The sequence below is a fragment of the Sceloporus occidentalis genome, unplaced genomic scaffold (genome assembly GCF_023333645.1).
Source record: "Sceloporus occidentalis isolate IW3139 unplaced genomic scaffold, rSceOcc1.0.p SCAF_3, whole genome shotgun sequence".
NCBI classification, from domain to species: Eukaryota; Metazoa; Chordata; class Lepidosauria; order Squamata; family Phrynosomatidae; genus Sceloporus; species Sceloporus occidentalis.
Window position 1 is genome coordinate 214,596,513 of NW_028316983.1, and position 16,496 is coordinate 214,613,008.

Here is a 16,496-nt window from a genome sequence, read left to right on the forward strand (position 1 = left end):
TGTTGTTGGGCTGTAAATCCCAGTATCACTAGCTAGCAGAACTGATGGAGGAAATAGCTGGTAGAAGCACTCCAGCAACATCTAGCGAGCTGTGTTATTCCCACCTTTGGGTGAACCTGGTTGTTTTTTCAGGAGCTTATGAGGAATTCCTCAATGCAAAGAGTTCCTGAAGAACAAATTTTTGGCATTACTGATCTATTTGTACTATATGCAACCATAGGAGAATGTTCTGTCATATTCTAAGTGTACACTGGATGATGGTGATGAGGTCCAGCATTGTAATCTGTTGGGATTTGGTGCCAGATGTTGATGTGGAATTTTCTCCCTGAAAAAAGAAAAAAAGAAAATTTGATGTTCCTTTGTATATCACCTGCCAATATGGTCAAACACTTCATTTCTCAACTATCAGTATTCCAAAATATCAGCTGTTATATTAAATACTTAAATTAAAAATTACTGTCAGTATTTATTTATTTAGAACATTTATACCCTTCAACAACAACAACCACAAAACCCTCTCAGAGCACCTTACACATTATTAATTTGACAGTTCCCTGCCCCTTGGCTTACTATTTAAATGAGCCTATGCATTATGAGTTATAGAGCTATGCTTTCTATCCACCTAGTCTTCATAGGTCAGCAAAAGAAACCAGATACTATAAACTATTGATTATAGTTCTAGTAATATCAATAATTATATGCAGTTCTACATCTCTTGACTATGATAGTGTTCTCCTAAATAGCTGTAGATCAGCTTACCATATTTGTTATTCTTAGGGATAATGTATATATTTATTTTATTTATTGTTTTATATTATTTGTATTGCAAGCTTTATTATTGTGGTATACTACGTGGAAATCTTTAGAGGTAAGGGTTTTTAAGTGTTTATAAATAATAGATAAGTAAATAAACATGGTTTACAGCATAGACGTGATTTGCAAACATATTTTCATTGCACTTACCATTTTAAGAAAGATGGTACTTCTTACTTCAGATACTTTGCTGTGACAAAGCTAGCCAAAAGGAACAGTGGTGAGGGATGCTGGGAGTTATGGTCTACCTCCATCTGGAGAGTTTCATAATTATTATGTCCTGATTTAGACCTTTTAAAACCCAGTAAAGCACTGAACGTCTCTGCATTGCAGAATGTCTGGTTTTTCAGAACAGTTCCGATGGTGATAGAGATAATGTTGGTTTAACTTCCAGACGAAGAACCTGTAAATAAATATTGGCTACTTGTGAGGATCTGACACTGGCCAGAGGTCCTGCTAGTTTGATTATTGTGAGCAGAATCATTGGAGTAGGAACAAACAATACAGATACATCTAAAAATCTGGCTTGCATTTGGAATTTAAATCTAATTGGTTTTAGAAAAGATTCATCTGTTTGAGGACACAGAACGAAAAGGCTACAGATTACCCCACCATATTATAGTCAACAGCATATAATTCTTATGTTTACAGTATAATTATAGTTTTTACTCACTATTTATAAAACTATAAATATTTATACATTTAAAAATGGAACCTTAACATTAACTTCACCCAATGTTTTTCTTTGTTGTTAACTGCCTTCAAGTTGACTGATTTCTGGCAACTCTGTGAAGCCACCTTCTTATCAACAGCCCAGCTCTGGTCTAGCAGACTCAAGGTTGTGGCTTTCCTGATTGAGTGTATCTATCTGGATCATGGTCTTCATCTTTTCTTATTTCCTCCCACTTTATCAAGCATTATCATTTTTTCTAGTGAATCATGTTTTCTCGTGATGAAGCCAAAGTACACCATCATCAGTTTAGTCAATTTGGCTTTTAGGGAGAGTTCAGACCTGATTTGCTGTAGGACCCATGTGTTTATCTTTCTAGCAGTCAACGATATCGATATTCACAGAACTCTTCTCCAGATTGAAGCCACTCCTTTGGTGTGTCATCTTTTCCAGGTGTTTTATTTCTCCCAAGTGCTCTGAGTACAGCTTCCATTTCGTTTTCTAAAACTGGAGGTTTGTCTTCATATGGTTATTCTTTGGAAGAATTTGTCATCTTTAATCTTTTTAATATAGTTCTTCCTTGTATTGTTTCTATTGTCTTTTTGGTTCTATTTGATCATGTAGTGTTCCTCAGCCAAAATATGGCTGAAATTTCCCATTGATTTCTTAGATCTTATGGAAGAGGTATTTTATTCTTCAATACTGTTGGCCATGCAAAATTCATTCACCCAGTCTCATACCTTATATCTACTTTTCTACATCAGATATTGCTTATCTTGCTATATGCTGTATGTTTAAGATAGATGGATATTTAAAAAACTAACCCTTTTGCAGAAATTTGTAAAAGGTACATTTAAGCTGCAGATCCTGTGTGTCATTTATACAAACACCTTTTAGTTGCACAGATATATGTTAGTTGTTTCAGGAACATTTGGCTTGAAGGAAATCTCTCATATGAGTAGCAGATTGCAGATTATTTCAAGATTACCTTGAATTAATGTTGGTACTGCTGTTGAAAAGTTTAATTAGACATCCAGTTCTGTGCTCATGTGTTCCATAGGAAAGGAGATGTGTTAAATGAATTCAATTAAAGAAACTGAATGGATTGCAATAGGAAAATATGACTGTGCACTGGAGGCAGAAGAAATTGTCTGAAGAAACTGGCCATATTACTGTATTATTACTGAGTTATTGTGTAACTCTCCAATTTTGCAGGTAAGGGTCTTTGTAATTTTGTTTATGAGATGTATTTAACAATACTGGAAGAGGAAGAAGAGAGGCGGGGGGAAATGGTTCAAACCATGAAATAACAGCTGGATTTACTGCAGTGATACAAGGGTGAGAGAAAAAAATGAGTGTGGACTCACTGATGGAGTGTACCTTTCTTCTCCTTCCTCTAGGAGCCTTGAGCAGCATAACCTCATGGTCTGAACTGATTATCTCCTCCCTCCCTCCCTCCCCTTTCCACTGGTAAGAAGCAGCAGCCACAGCCATAGCCCCTGCAGATCATTGCAGGACTTTATGTCTACCTTCATGTCTACCTGGGAAGAGGTTTGGGGATACAGCACAAAATAGCATCCTGTATCCTGTCCAAAAAGAGACATGTACAAATAAGCCACATTTACATGCACATGTGTCACTATAGGATTGCAGCCATATGTGTTGTATTGGCAGTCATTACATAGTTCTGATGGTAATTTATGCACCCTTAAATCTGAAATTAAGTAACCAGGCTTCCAGTGGTAGTGGCCCTCTGAGGTAAACACCAAATCTGAGTTTCAAAATGTTGTTATTTTATTTTTTGGTATGTGTCTGTGTGGGAGCTGACATCTGCAATCTCTGCATTATATATATATATATATATATATATATATATATATATATATATAGTCTTTTCATATTTGCATCTACATATGAAAGGATGGAGAGTTGAAAATGTCATTATCTGCAACTGGTGTTTTCTACGAAAAAGTTGGAAAGCCAAATTTGTGATGGGGAATCAGCAACTTTGGTTGAAGTTCCCATTATGTGTTCAGGTGCACATTTTAAATATACAGATCATGGTAAAGGCACCATGGTTTATATCTTCCTGCCCCCAATCCTACAATATAAAGGAAACTAACATTGCATTGGTTTACCACGAACACTTCAATGCTTTGGGAAGACAAAACAATAATATAATAGCAGCACACATATCTTTGTGCAGAAATTGACTGGAAACTTCATCTTGCCCTATTTTATATAGAGATGTGAAACCTGAGTAAAATCTGATCTTTATAGATAAAATGATTTCCTCCCATCATACATTTTTCTCAATAATCCTTCAGGCTTCAAGCTGTTTCTGAAACAAAGTTAAGTTTTTCCAATGTAAAGGAAAAGATTTATTCATGGGATAAAATATACCAGCATAGTTGGAATTATGCCTTTGCCTTCTGGTGCAGACTAGACTTGGCAGTATCTCTAACTGCTACATAATTGCCTTGCTGCTTCTGATTTTTTTAAAAAAAATGCTTGGTTTTTTTTAAAATAAACTCATTAATCAGGAACATTACCAAATTCCTTATTAAGAAATTTGAGAGGAAATATGTGTCTGTACACCATTTAACTTAATGGGCTGTTCCAAGGTTGTACAAAGCTATAATAAAAGCCATTTTCTTTCTTATGAAATCCTGAATGATCTATTTTTAGCTGAAGTTCAACTTACACTTTAGATATATAGTTTGTTACACACCACACCAGCTTGTTTGTATGTACAAGATGGATTTTTGTAGGGAGCCTTTTGGGTTCAAGTGAAGATGAATATTTTATCATTTTACTTGTCCTGCATTGACATGACTCATTGGAAAAGTCCATTAAGTGTCATAAATAGAAGGCAGTAAAAAGAAAGAGGGAGACTATGGCGCATTACAGACGTGCTGAAGGGGCATGTTAGGGTTGAGAAGGGGCGTCCCTTCCAGACGTCCCTCAACCCTAATACGGACCGAGTCCGTACAAAATGGTGGGCCGCCATTTTGACGTTGTGGATGCGTAGCGTCCGGATGGCACGTGGCGGAAGTGATGCCTTCCGGGTCGCAGAAAGAAGCGCCATTTCGGCGCTTCTTTCTTGCTGCACCCGGGAACCGCGCGGTTTGGCCACTGCGGTTCCCGGATGTAGCAAACGGCAGCGGCGGCAGAGTGCCCTTCATGGGCACTCTGTAATGTGCCTATGTTACAGGTGGATTGATTCAATAAAGGAAGCCATGGCCTGGAATGTGAAAAACCTGAGGAGGGCAGTGAAGTAGTATTGTGCAGTGCAGTGATTTTGTAGCATGGGATGTTAATAGATGTCATTGTTCCAGCCAGAAACACTGACTCTGAGGAGGATGCTTAAAGGATGCATGGTCTTAGAGCTCAAGTAGGCAAGGTATATGAAGTTCAATTTGGAAAAGAGCATAAGAAGGTTTCTAAAAATCAGAGACCCTCCCTATTGTGTCAAGCAGGCAGAACATGGAAGTAACAAGTTAGAACAACTATTTAATATTATTGATTCAATTTTGCACTAAATACACAACTCAGTTGCATTACAGGGGTAACTTAATGAGGGGATGCTCTGTCATAACTCACCCCTTGGACCGCTCAGATGAAGTGCAGGAAGAGACAGATTGCCGGGAACCTGGAGCTCCTGATAATAGATCTCTCTCTGAGTCTGGGGAACTGGCAGCTGAGGCAGTGGAGAACTCTGCTCCCCAGCAGGAGAAAGCAGAGGCTGAAGATACTAAAGATAGCCCTCTTATGCTTTGTTGAGCAACAAAAAGAGAAACATTGGCCCGTTACAGACGGGCATTCTAGTACGCGAGGAGCGCGTACTAGGGTTAGAAAGGGGCGTCCTTTCTGGATGCCCCCAACCCTAATAGGCGCTCGACGTGACCAAAATGGCGGCGCCCGTTCCACACAGGGGGCGCCATTACGACATCACGAACGCACCACTTCCAAATGGGGTGGCGCGGACATGACGTCTTTGCGCTGCGTGAGGGCGCCTAGAGTGCCCTTTTCGCAGCACATGAAGGAGCTCTGAAACGGAGCTCCTTCCGTGATTTGCATCGCTGGCGCAGCCTCAAAGGGGCGGTCTGTAACACGCCATTAATCTCAATTAAATAGTAGACACTGATCTAATTAGCCCTTGAAAGAGCTGTCCATAAATATCCCAGCAGTTCCCTTGCAGCTGTGATGCTGACAACCATCTTATCTTGTTGACTGGCAATACTCTCTAGCATTCCTGTTTTCACAACCTTGGACTGGCTACAGTGTGATGACTGTTTACTCCTTGTTGGCTTTATGTATCTGGACTGCTGACATGTTGCAATGGCTTCTGGACTGGCTGATGACCACCTTTGTGTTTCTCCCTTCATCTTGCTCTGATAACATGTTACTAATCTAGTTAGACCACTAGCTGAGCATGAGTCAACAGTGTGATGTAGCAGCTAAAAAAGCTAATGCGATTCTAGGCTGCATTAATAGAAGTAAAGTGTCTAGATCAAGGGAAGTAATAGTGCCACTCTATCCTGCTTTGGTCAGGCCTCACCTGGAATATCATGTCCAGTTCTGGGCACCATGATTCAAAAAGGAAGGAGGAGGGTGACCAAAATGGTGAAGGGTCTGGAAACCATGTTCTATGAGGAGTGATAGAGGGAGCTGGGTATATTTAACCTGGAGAATAGACGGTTAAGAGGTGATATGATAGCCCTGTTTAAATGTTTGAAGGGATGTCATATTAAGGCTGGAGGGAGCATGTTTTCTGATTCTCCAGAGAATTGGACCCAGAGCAAAGGATTCAAACTACAGGAAAAGGGATTCCACCTCAACATAAGGAAGAACTTCCTGACACTAAGAGCTGTTTGACAGTGGAACACAGTCCCTCAGAGGGTGGTGGAGTCTCCTTTTTAAGTAGAGGATGGATGGCCATCTGTCAGGAGTGCTTTGATTGTGAGTTCCTGCATGGCAGGGGGTGGACTGCATGGCCCTTCTGGTCTTTTCCAACTCTGATTCTAATCTGGACTGGACTAAATACCCAACAGTTTTTGCACTTTAACCACCTGCTTCTGTGGGCACTTTCTGACTGGTATATAGGATATGTTCATTTTTGGGGATACTGTAATAATAGAGGTATGGGCTCACTAAATGGAGGAAAAATATCATGTGAGTCACGTGGTGACTCATGCTCTTCCTTTTGTTGTTGTCATGTGCTTTGTTCTGGATGTTGAGGTGATAAAGTGGATATAAGGAGAATGTGTTTCATACTCCAGGCCACAGGCTGGTAGCATTCCATGTTGGGTAAATGTGTCCCTTTCAGAAGTGGTAAAATAAGTTCTATGGCTATAAAGGTTAAGAAACACCAGGTGTCAACACTAATGGTATCACCACTGTATATAAGGGCTCTGGAACCCAGGACAGGTGTGGGTTGAAGTGTGGCGAGTTTCTAGAGTGTGTTTGTTGGAAAAGTGGATTATAGCAGACAATGTGTGTTGACAGAAGTCAGGGCTTCTGTTGTAAATACTTTGTATATATTTTGAAACAGGAAGATAAAAGCCTCCAAGGAATTTTGGAAGAAGTCAACTGTGTCTGTGCCTCATTTCATGTTGGTCAGTGCTTTATTGCCAAATACTGCATACTGGGTTGTGCTTGTACAGTCTGCTGTGAGTGACTGTTGAGGTCAAGCACCTCAGACAGTGCTGAATGTTGGCATGTCTGTTCTGGACTAGTTTTTGTTTGTTTTGGTGGCTGCACACCTGCAGGACACAGAGGAGAGCCAACATTCCATTATTTAAAAGTAACAAAACAAGCTGTTCTAGTTACTTTAGAGAAATGAGCAAGTAAACATTTTTTTACAGAAATGCAACTACAGTGGTACCCCGGGATACGAATTGATCGCGTTACGAAATTTCCGGGGTACGAAAAAGTTAGATTGGAAAAAACTGTTCCGGGTAACGAAAGATTTTTCGGGTTACGAAATTCATTTCGGCGCGTTTCGGCGCGAAATTCAAATGTGAAGCGCGGCTAGCGGCTTTCCAGCGCTAACGGAAAGCCTTTTCGGGTTGCGAAATGTATCGGGTTACGAACGGCGCCGCGGAACGAATTAATTTCGTAACCCGAGGTAGCACTGTATATCAGTAACCAATTAATAGGGAGCTTTAGAAATTATGATAGTGACTAACTACTTTTTAAAGAAAAGCTGGCATCCTATTCAGTATTTACAATGTCATAAGTCAGACTTATGAGATGGTAAATATTGCAGTTGTGACACCATTGCTACAACCAGAAGTAGCCCCCCAAACCCACCTTAGAAAGGAGGCAGCCACACCAACTGAAAGGGGTGCTGAGACAACCAGATGTGGAAGGTGATGAACCCAGCCCCTGCTGTCAGGGATGTGTGGTGTGAAATGTAATTATGACAGGACTCCACAGTGGGGTATTATGTAATCTGGTACCTGGATGAATTTTAATTAGCTCAGTTAATTTGACCAGGTTACAGCAGCCAAGGATACATCCCAATTAATAAGGAGGTGGCTAGGGACAGACAGAGGCCAATTCTGTTCAAATTAATTTATCTTTATCCATACACAAGACAAGCATTCACTCACACACACTCATAAGAACTCAAGAATAAAGGAGTTTGCATTGGAATAGATAAGAGAATTTTTTATATTTGGTATTTATCAAAGATGTGGTGGCTCCTGATGATCCAGTGAAGCATTGAACTTGGACATGTGGATGGACAGGGATCGGCAACAAGTGGGAGCTAAGTCAAAATTCAGAGTGATATGGAGTCACTTTGGATCATTAACTAGCACACAGAACAAAGGAATTTGGATCCTTATATGGGCCAAAAACAGCCTCAGGCAAAGGTTGTTTACTATACTTCAAAATGCCAGATTTGCATGGTAAAGATCACTTCATACAGATAGAATCTGGAGGTGGCAATGGGTCTTCTACAGTTAGGACGGAAAACATCCTGGGCCATAAATTACCTAGACTTCCTGCCATTGTGAAGGTGTGAATCTTTTCCTGATTGCAACTCCTAAACTAACTGACTGAACTCTGTTTCAAGCCATGCTTATATGGTCTGCATGCTTTGGGGTTCATGGAGGCTTAAACTACAGTTTCATCTAGGGCCATGAAACATGCAAACTCAAAATTACGGAAGGCATTCAGTACTCATAACAGGGGTTCCTGTGCTGGTTTTTGTACTGCAGTTTGCTGATGGAAGAGGCCAGATGCCTCATTGTTCAACACCCTATTCTTCAGTGCCTTGGAACTCCTTGATTTAGTATGCTGCCTGGCTCTTAAGATAAGTTGGAAGAGTTAGATCATTAGATGTAGCTACAGCAAAGGTGCCCCATCATTTTAATTAATTAATTAATTAATTAATTCAAGGATGTATATTCTACTTTTCTCCTGCAATGGGATGCAAGGCAGGTATAATGGGATTCCAGCATCAGTAGGGTTTTGGCCTAAGGGCTTTACTGTATGGAGCCCTGTTCATACCACAATCACACTTTCTGTTGTTATAGTATTACTGCATGCATTTGCAATCCAGTGATCCAGGCTGTTGCTGCCATCGCACTCTTTTCCACTTGCTTGCCCTATGCCCTGCCCAGCAAGCCTTTCAGTTTTTTAAATTTTTTAATTTTTATTTTCAGTTTTTCTCACAATCCTGGAACTCTGCTACTGCAATTCAAGGAAACAAATAAAGGTAACTAGGCTGTTTGAGAATAGCAAGGGGGAGAGGGACAGGGGGAGAGGAGAGGGCACTGACACCACTTGACTGCCAATAATGTGACTGCCCCAGCAGCAATCTTTCACACCTAGGAACTAGCTCCATTGCGAGATCATTGAGGTGTTTCCCCCATCAGTGAAAAGAGATGCCCTAACTGTGGCTGGGGAACATAGCATCCATGGGTTGGAAGCATCATTGTGCAACAAGTATCCCCAAAGCTATTTTTTCTGGGTCTAATCCTTGTTTAAAAGCCACATGTAGTAATCCAATCCAAATGTTGAGAGAAACTCCAGTAAGAAAGCGTATTGTGTCCAATGAGCCCCTGGCATGAGGGAGCCAGAATTATCCAAGTGAAGTAATATGTCATATAATAATGTTTTCCTCAGGAAGTTTTCCTCGTTTCCATTTCAACTCCTTTCAGAACAACAACAAAAAAATAACACCATGATTTACAGGCCTGCTTCTACTTTTGCAATAACAACATTGTTATTTGTTTGGAAAACCTGGACTTGAATAGTAGGAAATGTTTAAAAGAATACCTCCTCCTGAAGAATGTCCTCCGCCTGAACCCATAGAACTGTACATTTTCCACCTCAGACCTGCACCTCTTGGCTGTATGCAAGTGCCACTGCTCCCTAGTCACATCGACTTATCAGATGTCAGTTTGACACAGATAGGTCAAGCTTAGCTAGTTTTGCACACAATAGATGTCTCTGCACCAGTGATTACTGTCACTGTTTTGAGTCTAGAAGAGTCTGACGAATCGATAGTTCAATGTGGTCACAAAGAATTCCTCTCTGGTTTTTCTCCTCAAGTGGAGCTTTAGGAGTCATATACTTGAGCAAATGAAAATTAAGGTGGCAGTGTCAAATGTGTCAAAGTCAATTAGGTTTTCTTTTAAGTAAACAAACATGCTTAAACTTTATCTGCAAGAATTTAAATGGATTTTGCACTTTTTTGTTGTTGCTTTAGCTTGAGAGAACTAGCTATTCATAACCACAGACTTGAAGACTTTATTAAAAAATAATAAACATGGTATACATGATACGTGTAATTATCAAATAAAATTTATCTCTGCAGTATACTATGCATGACAAGATTCTGTTGCTGAAGTTTCTTGAGATTTCCATGCAGTATAGTGTTAAATTCTAAAGTGCAGGTACTTCTCAGGATAGTCCCCATAGCTACATGACCAAGGATAGTCCCCACATTCAGGAACTTGTGTTGAATTGTATTTACAAACCATTTCTAGTACTTTACATCTTCACCAGGCACTAGCAGTTTGTAAACCTAATGGCTCTGAATTACTCATTCAAGACCAAGACAGGCCATTTTTCTACCCTTTACATCAAAACATTATTTAGCAAAAGCCATAGCAAGTACATTTCTATACCACTTATCAGCAAACTAGCACTCTCTGATCAGTTTACAGTTTGTAAGCCAATTGTTCCCAACAAGCTGGGTATTCATTTTGCTTACCTATGAAAGGATGGAAAGCTGAGTGGACGCTGGAGCCCTCCCCTAGGATTGTATTACAATGTTGTGTCTGCAGTGTCAGCATTTAACCACTATGTCACCAGGATTCCTTTCTATGAAAATCTATCCCAACTCCAGCTGCTGTGAAGATTGCTGTCAAGCTCAGGGAGGAGGGAAGCTGAGGTGGGATGGTGGTGGAGGTAGATGCCATCCTCATCCAGTTAATGAAAAAACTTCAAGCCCTGGCTCCACTAGACCATTGCTTTTGGATGATTTTGCCATGTCACATAATTTATCTATATTTAAAACATAGATTTTGAGATTTTATCACAGGGTGGTATTTTTAATTAAATGCTGTGATTCCATCACCATTACATAGTAAATATCTGGATGTGTATAATCTAAGATGATTGACGATCTGGTTTTGGAGCAGACAGCTGAGGAGGAGGTAGAGCAAACTGATTCAAGTCTGTTCCTCAGGTTTCATCATGAAGAAGCTGCTCACATTGGGGATCTCTGCCCAAAACACGGGTTATATAAGTGCAATCAGACTCATATTGTTTCCTGATGTCACCCAGCCCTACTGGGCTGATTTATCTGCAGTATGTTCTCCAGCTATCATATGGATGGCTTTGCAGCATATTCAATATCTGGCTTCTTCAACTGAGAATTGTCTTGGTACTGAAGGGATAGGAATTACATTTTTATTAACAAAGGTATTTTTTAAAATGAATTTATCCCATTGTTGGTGTGAGACACAAAAATATGCACCCATCTTTTGGTTTCATGTCACTGGAGAAACCATCAGAACCCATTTTTAATTTTTTTCAAACTGTTTTCAAAAAGTGAATATTGCATGAAGAATTTTTAAAAAATTGGCAGATAGTATACTTAAACATACCTTAGTCAATAAGGAAGAAAGTAGAAAAGTATATGCAATAAGAAAAAGGCATAAAATGTATGTACATTGAGGAAAGTAGGTACCAAAATGTACACTAATTAATGTGGAAGAAAACCCCTAAAGTCTCATAACTGGAGACAAAACAGGAGCAAGGAGAAAATATAAAGTGAGATTCAGGAAAAAAATGCTGCAGAATCATGACAGGTATATTTTCACCACCCTAGATCCAATGTGTAAGAGTAATTTGGATTAAAATTACAAAAAGATTCCATCTAAACATTTAGAAGAACTTCTTGATTGTAAAAGGTTTCAAAAATACTGTCTTTGAGGGTGGTGAACTCTCGTTTTTTTTTGGAAATCTTTAAACAGAAATTGGATGGCCATCTCTTGGGAGTGCTTTATTTGCCTATTTTTCTTACTACTTCCTTATTGAGATGACTTTGCTACTAATGCTCACTCTGAGCACTGAAATCACTTTTGTGCCCAGACAGACAGGCCAAAATAAAGCTGCTTTGGGTCACTTTGGAGGTATGCTGTTTAAATGACACACGCATCATAAGAGTCCAGAAGCTGCACCAAAGTTGTGCTCTAGTCCTTAGGACCGGAGTGTGGCTTTGGTGTGGCTTCTGGGCTCTTAGGGTTCATGCATCATTTAAACAGCGTACCTCCGAAGTGACCTGAAGCAACTTTATTTTGGCCTGTGTGTACAGGGCCTTTATCCCAGAACTTAGGACTCTGCCAGAGCACCTATTTAAAACCATAATTCTACTGGTTAGTCTCAACCAAGGATAGACCCAGTGAGCCAGTTATTGAATGGTGAACTAGTCAACAGAATTTAGGCCTAGCCTGTGACCCCAAGATTGTAAATAACATTCACCGTTATTTGCTTCTTGGCTGAAAAAGCAGGTTTCCTAACACTTGGGAAACCCAGGAGGTGTACAGACCGGCCCTTTGGGGCAGCCTGCACCTGACCCTTTCCCTGACAGATCGGGGCCCCAGCTGCCACAGCAGCAGCCCTGAGGCCCCGATCCATCACTTTTCCAGGATGCAGGGAAGTGGCAAAAGGCCACTTCCCCGTGGCCTGGAAAGGGGTGTCCTTGGGGCTTCAAGCCCCAAGGACACCCCAACAGCGGCAGGAAAAGGGAGAAAGGGGCCACTTGGCCCCTTTCTCCTTTGTGTCGCTGGTGCAGCTGTGCAAAGGCTGCACCGGCGACACAAATCCAGGAAGGAGCCCCGTTTCAGAGCTCCTTCCGGCGTTATGGAAAGGGCGCCACAGGCGCCCTAAGACGTCACGTCTGCGCCGACCCATTTCGAGGCAGCCTGGCCGTGATGTCATAATGGCGGCACCCATGTAGAATGGGCGCCGCCATTACAACATACTAGAGTTGTGGGGCCTCTAGAGGACGCCCTGAGGCACCCCTAGTATGTGTGCAGGCCGGCGCAAAGCGCCGGTCTGTACAACGCTCCAGTCAAGAAAAATAATACAGAGACAACAATTTTGTACTATTTTTACCTAATATTTGCACATCTTGCAGTATTTTGGAATATTATTCTGCGTGAAAAAACATGGATTTTGTGTGGGGGAATTGTGGGATTTTGCACAAAAGCACTGTTTACAGGCAGACCTCTGTTTTTTGTGCAAAACTGCACTTTTCTTCTCAGAAAAGAACACTCTTGCACAACAAAAATTTTGTATAGGTTGAGTCTCTCTTATCCAAATGCTCAGGACAAGACATATTTCAGATTTGCATATTTACACTGAGATATCTTAGAGATGGGACCCAAGTCTAAACATGGAATTCATTTATGTTTCATATGAACTTTATACACATACCCTGAAGATAATTTTGTACAAATAGATGTAATAATTTCGTGAATGAAACAAGATATGGTCAAGTGTGGAATTTTCTACTTGTAGCATCTGTCGGCACTTGAAAAGTGTTGGATTCGGGAGCATTTCAGATTTCAGAGTAGGGATGCTCAATTTATACCACAAAATTTTACATAATAGATGGTAATCTTAAACAAACAATCAAAAAATAAGCACATGGTTATGTTGTGCAAGATTGCTGTTTTTACATGGATTTTCTGTTTCTGGTACCAAAATAACTTGGCTGGGTTTTAAGAGCTAGATTTAGAAGGATGAGGAGAAGGAACCATTGGCTGCAAAGTGGCTTGTGCTGGGCCTGTTAAGATGCCAAGAAGCCTGTTTTTAAAAGGCCCCATTTCATCATAAGGGTAGAAGACAAATGGATTCCCTCTCTTTTACTTGGTAATAACTGGATTTTCTTTTTTTTTAATGCTGCGAATTTTGTGTAGTTAAATTGAACAAAAATCTCCATGTGAGATTTATTACACCCATTGAGAAATCTGTCAGAATAAATGTGTGATTAAAATATATGGGTCACTTACTGGCATATGGATGTCACTATGATATATCCCCCCTTGCCTCTGTTTACCATGGATCAGGTGCTTTGTTTTTATTTATCATGGAATGGTATTATTTGTTTATTTATTTACTTATACAGCACTGTAGATTTGCACAGCACTGTACATACAAACAATAAATAGATAAGAGTAAACTGGGCTATGGTGTACAGTCTAAGAAATAATAGGACAATACATGTAAAATATATAGCAATACAGGAAATGGTTCAATAAAACAGGCAACAAAAAATAACAGCAAATAGGAAATGATAATCATTTGAATGATAATGGTAGTATTTGTCTTCCCAAACTGTCACTCAAATGCATGAATATTTGTATTCAAATAGTTGTTTCCTCCTACAAGAAAAATGCTCCAGCCCTTCATCCATGAGATTTGCTATTTCTTTGAGAAAACAATTCAGAATGCTCTTATTCTACTTTCAGATAAACTAATTGCCCAAATGAACACAACATTCTAAATTAAAAACCCCTCCATATTGGTCCTATCCATACTCACATAAATACTTTGTATTATATTTCTTTCTAAAATCCCTTAAACACTCTGTAGATGTCTTTAGCTTCAAAAAAAGTTATATAGTTCCAGAGTTACTTCATGATAGCAAAAGGAAGTGAATACCCACAGGCTGCATATGGTTCCATTACAAACTCTGGAGTGGCCTCAAGGGTCAAACAGAGTCTGCTATCCCTTAAAAAGTATCTGCTCTAAAAAGGAGATTTATCTCCTCAGAGGCTTCTAGGAGGTGCAATTCTCCATTTACAGGTAACACCCTGCACCTTTGGGGGACTGAACTATGGCGGTATACAGACCACCAGAAAGAGGCGCCTTCCTGGCACCTCTCTTTGCTCCGCAGGAGCAATGCAGCAACCAAATTGTGCGGTGCTGCTGCGGAGCAAAAAAGGAGCACCCAGAAGCGGCTCCTTTTTGCGGCACTGCTACAACGCTGCAAGACGCCAGAGCCGGTGTGGTGGCGTCGCAGCTGTGCCACCCTATCTAGAAGCAGCGCAGCTGTGATATCACCATTATGCACTCTGTCTGGTGGGCACACCACAACTGCGGCACCCTCGTCACATGCGAGGGATGCTGGGCATGTGGGCACTCCGCCCTCCAGGCAACCCTCGCACATGACGAGGGCACCGCAAAGGCCCGTCTGTTCCAGGCCTATATTTTCTTCAAAACCAGCATGTGACCAGGTCACTTCTGGGTTGGTTTTATAGAAGGGTCAGGTATAACCTTTGGAGTTCTCAGATGTGCATTGAAAAAAGGGGGGCAATTTGCACTGTCAGTTCAGGATTGTTTCTGAGACCTAGGGTCAGTCCCAGGTGATGTCATTAACTGTTACATATTAAGTACGAACCACAGTTACTCCCAGGGATGTGGTGGTTTAGTGGTTAAGATGGCAATTCTGACAATCATAATGTCAGACGGTTGGCAGTTTGATTCTCAAAAGCATGCAAATGCAAGTAGATAAATAAGTACTACTTCGGTGGGAAGGTAACAGCATTCTGTACAATCATGACCAACAGAGTTGTCTTTGGACAAAGCTGGCTCTCCAGCTTAGTAACGGAGATGAGCACTACAAGTAGACATTCATGTCAAGGGGAAACCCTTACCTTTACAGTTACTCACAGCTTGTAATTCAAATGCACAAAGATGGGGAATATATTTTCCTATTCAGAAATTGGGAGAAAAATCCAAAGGAGCTGTACCCAGATCAAGATGAAATGAAGGGAATCATCTTCTTCATCCCCTTAGTGATACAAAACAAGGATAATTTAATCCAGCCTACATGTATCTAGCCAGAAGGTGGATGCAAAACAGAGCATAGGAAGAAGGAAGCTAAGTAATTCTACAGACCTCTTGGAGAGTCTTTGTAAACTGCAGCAACAAATTATGCCTTGCAAGTAGTAGTAGCTCTACTAGCTCATCTGGAGCTTTGCACCCAACCACTGGAGCTAAACCCACCAAAGCTAGAGAATCTACACCCTCATCTTCCACCTGGAGATGTCCCCTAAACTTTTGCAGTTGCTCATCCCTGTTCTATCCATGCTTCCAGATAACCAGGAGAACAGTATACCTTCTTTTGATTCATTAGCTATTCACTTCCAATACTATACATGTTTACTTGAATGTACATCACAGAGTATTTAATGTTACACTTTGGGTTGGAATTTTAACATGGATCACACATTAAAGAAATTCTCATTTAGCCTTTATATAGAATTCTATTATTTACTCATTATGTCCAAATCATCAAAGTACAGGTTATTGCTACCTCTTCAACATCAAGTGATGAGCCAACCTTCAAATAGAGTAACTTAGCAAATGCTTGACCACATTCCCCCCCACTGAAAACACTCATGGAAGAACAAAATGAAAGAGGAGTCTTTTGGCACCTTTAAGGCTTGCCTGTTCATTATAGCATAATTGTTTGTGG

General features: G+C 40.5%; 1 protein-coding gene across 1 annotated transcript in view; it reads left to right on the plus strand.

Annotated features, from left to right (window-relative positions):
• Positions 1-1,765: 1,765 nt before the first annotated feature.
• The window catches only part of CNBD1 (cyclic nucleotide binding domain containing 1), a 235,978-nt gene continuing 221,247 nt past the window's right edge, over positions 1,766-16,496 (plus strand). Inside the window, exon 1 of the mRNA XM_089518379.1 lies at positions 1,766-1,918. Coding sequence (XP_089374505.1) covers positions 1,766-1,918 — 153 coding nt within the window. The remainder of the gene's footprint in view (positions 1,919-16,496) is intronic.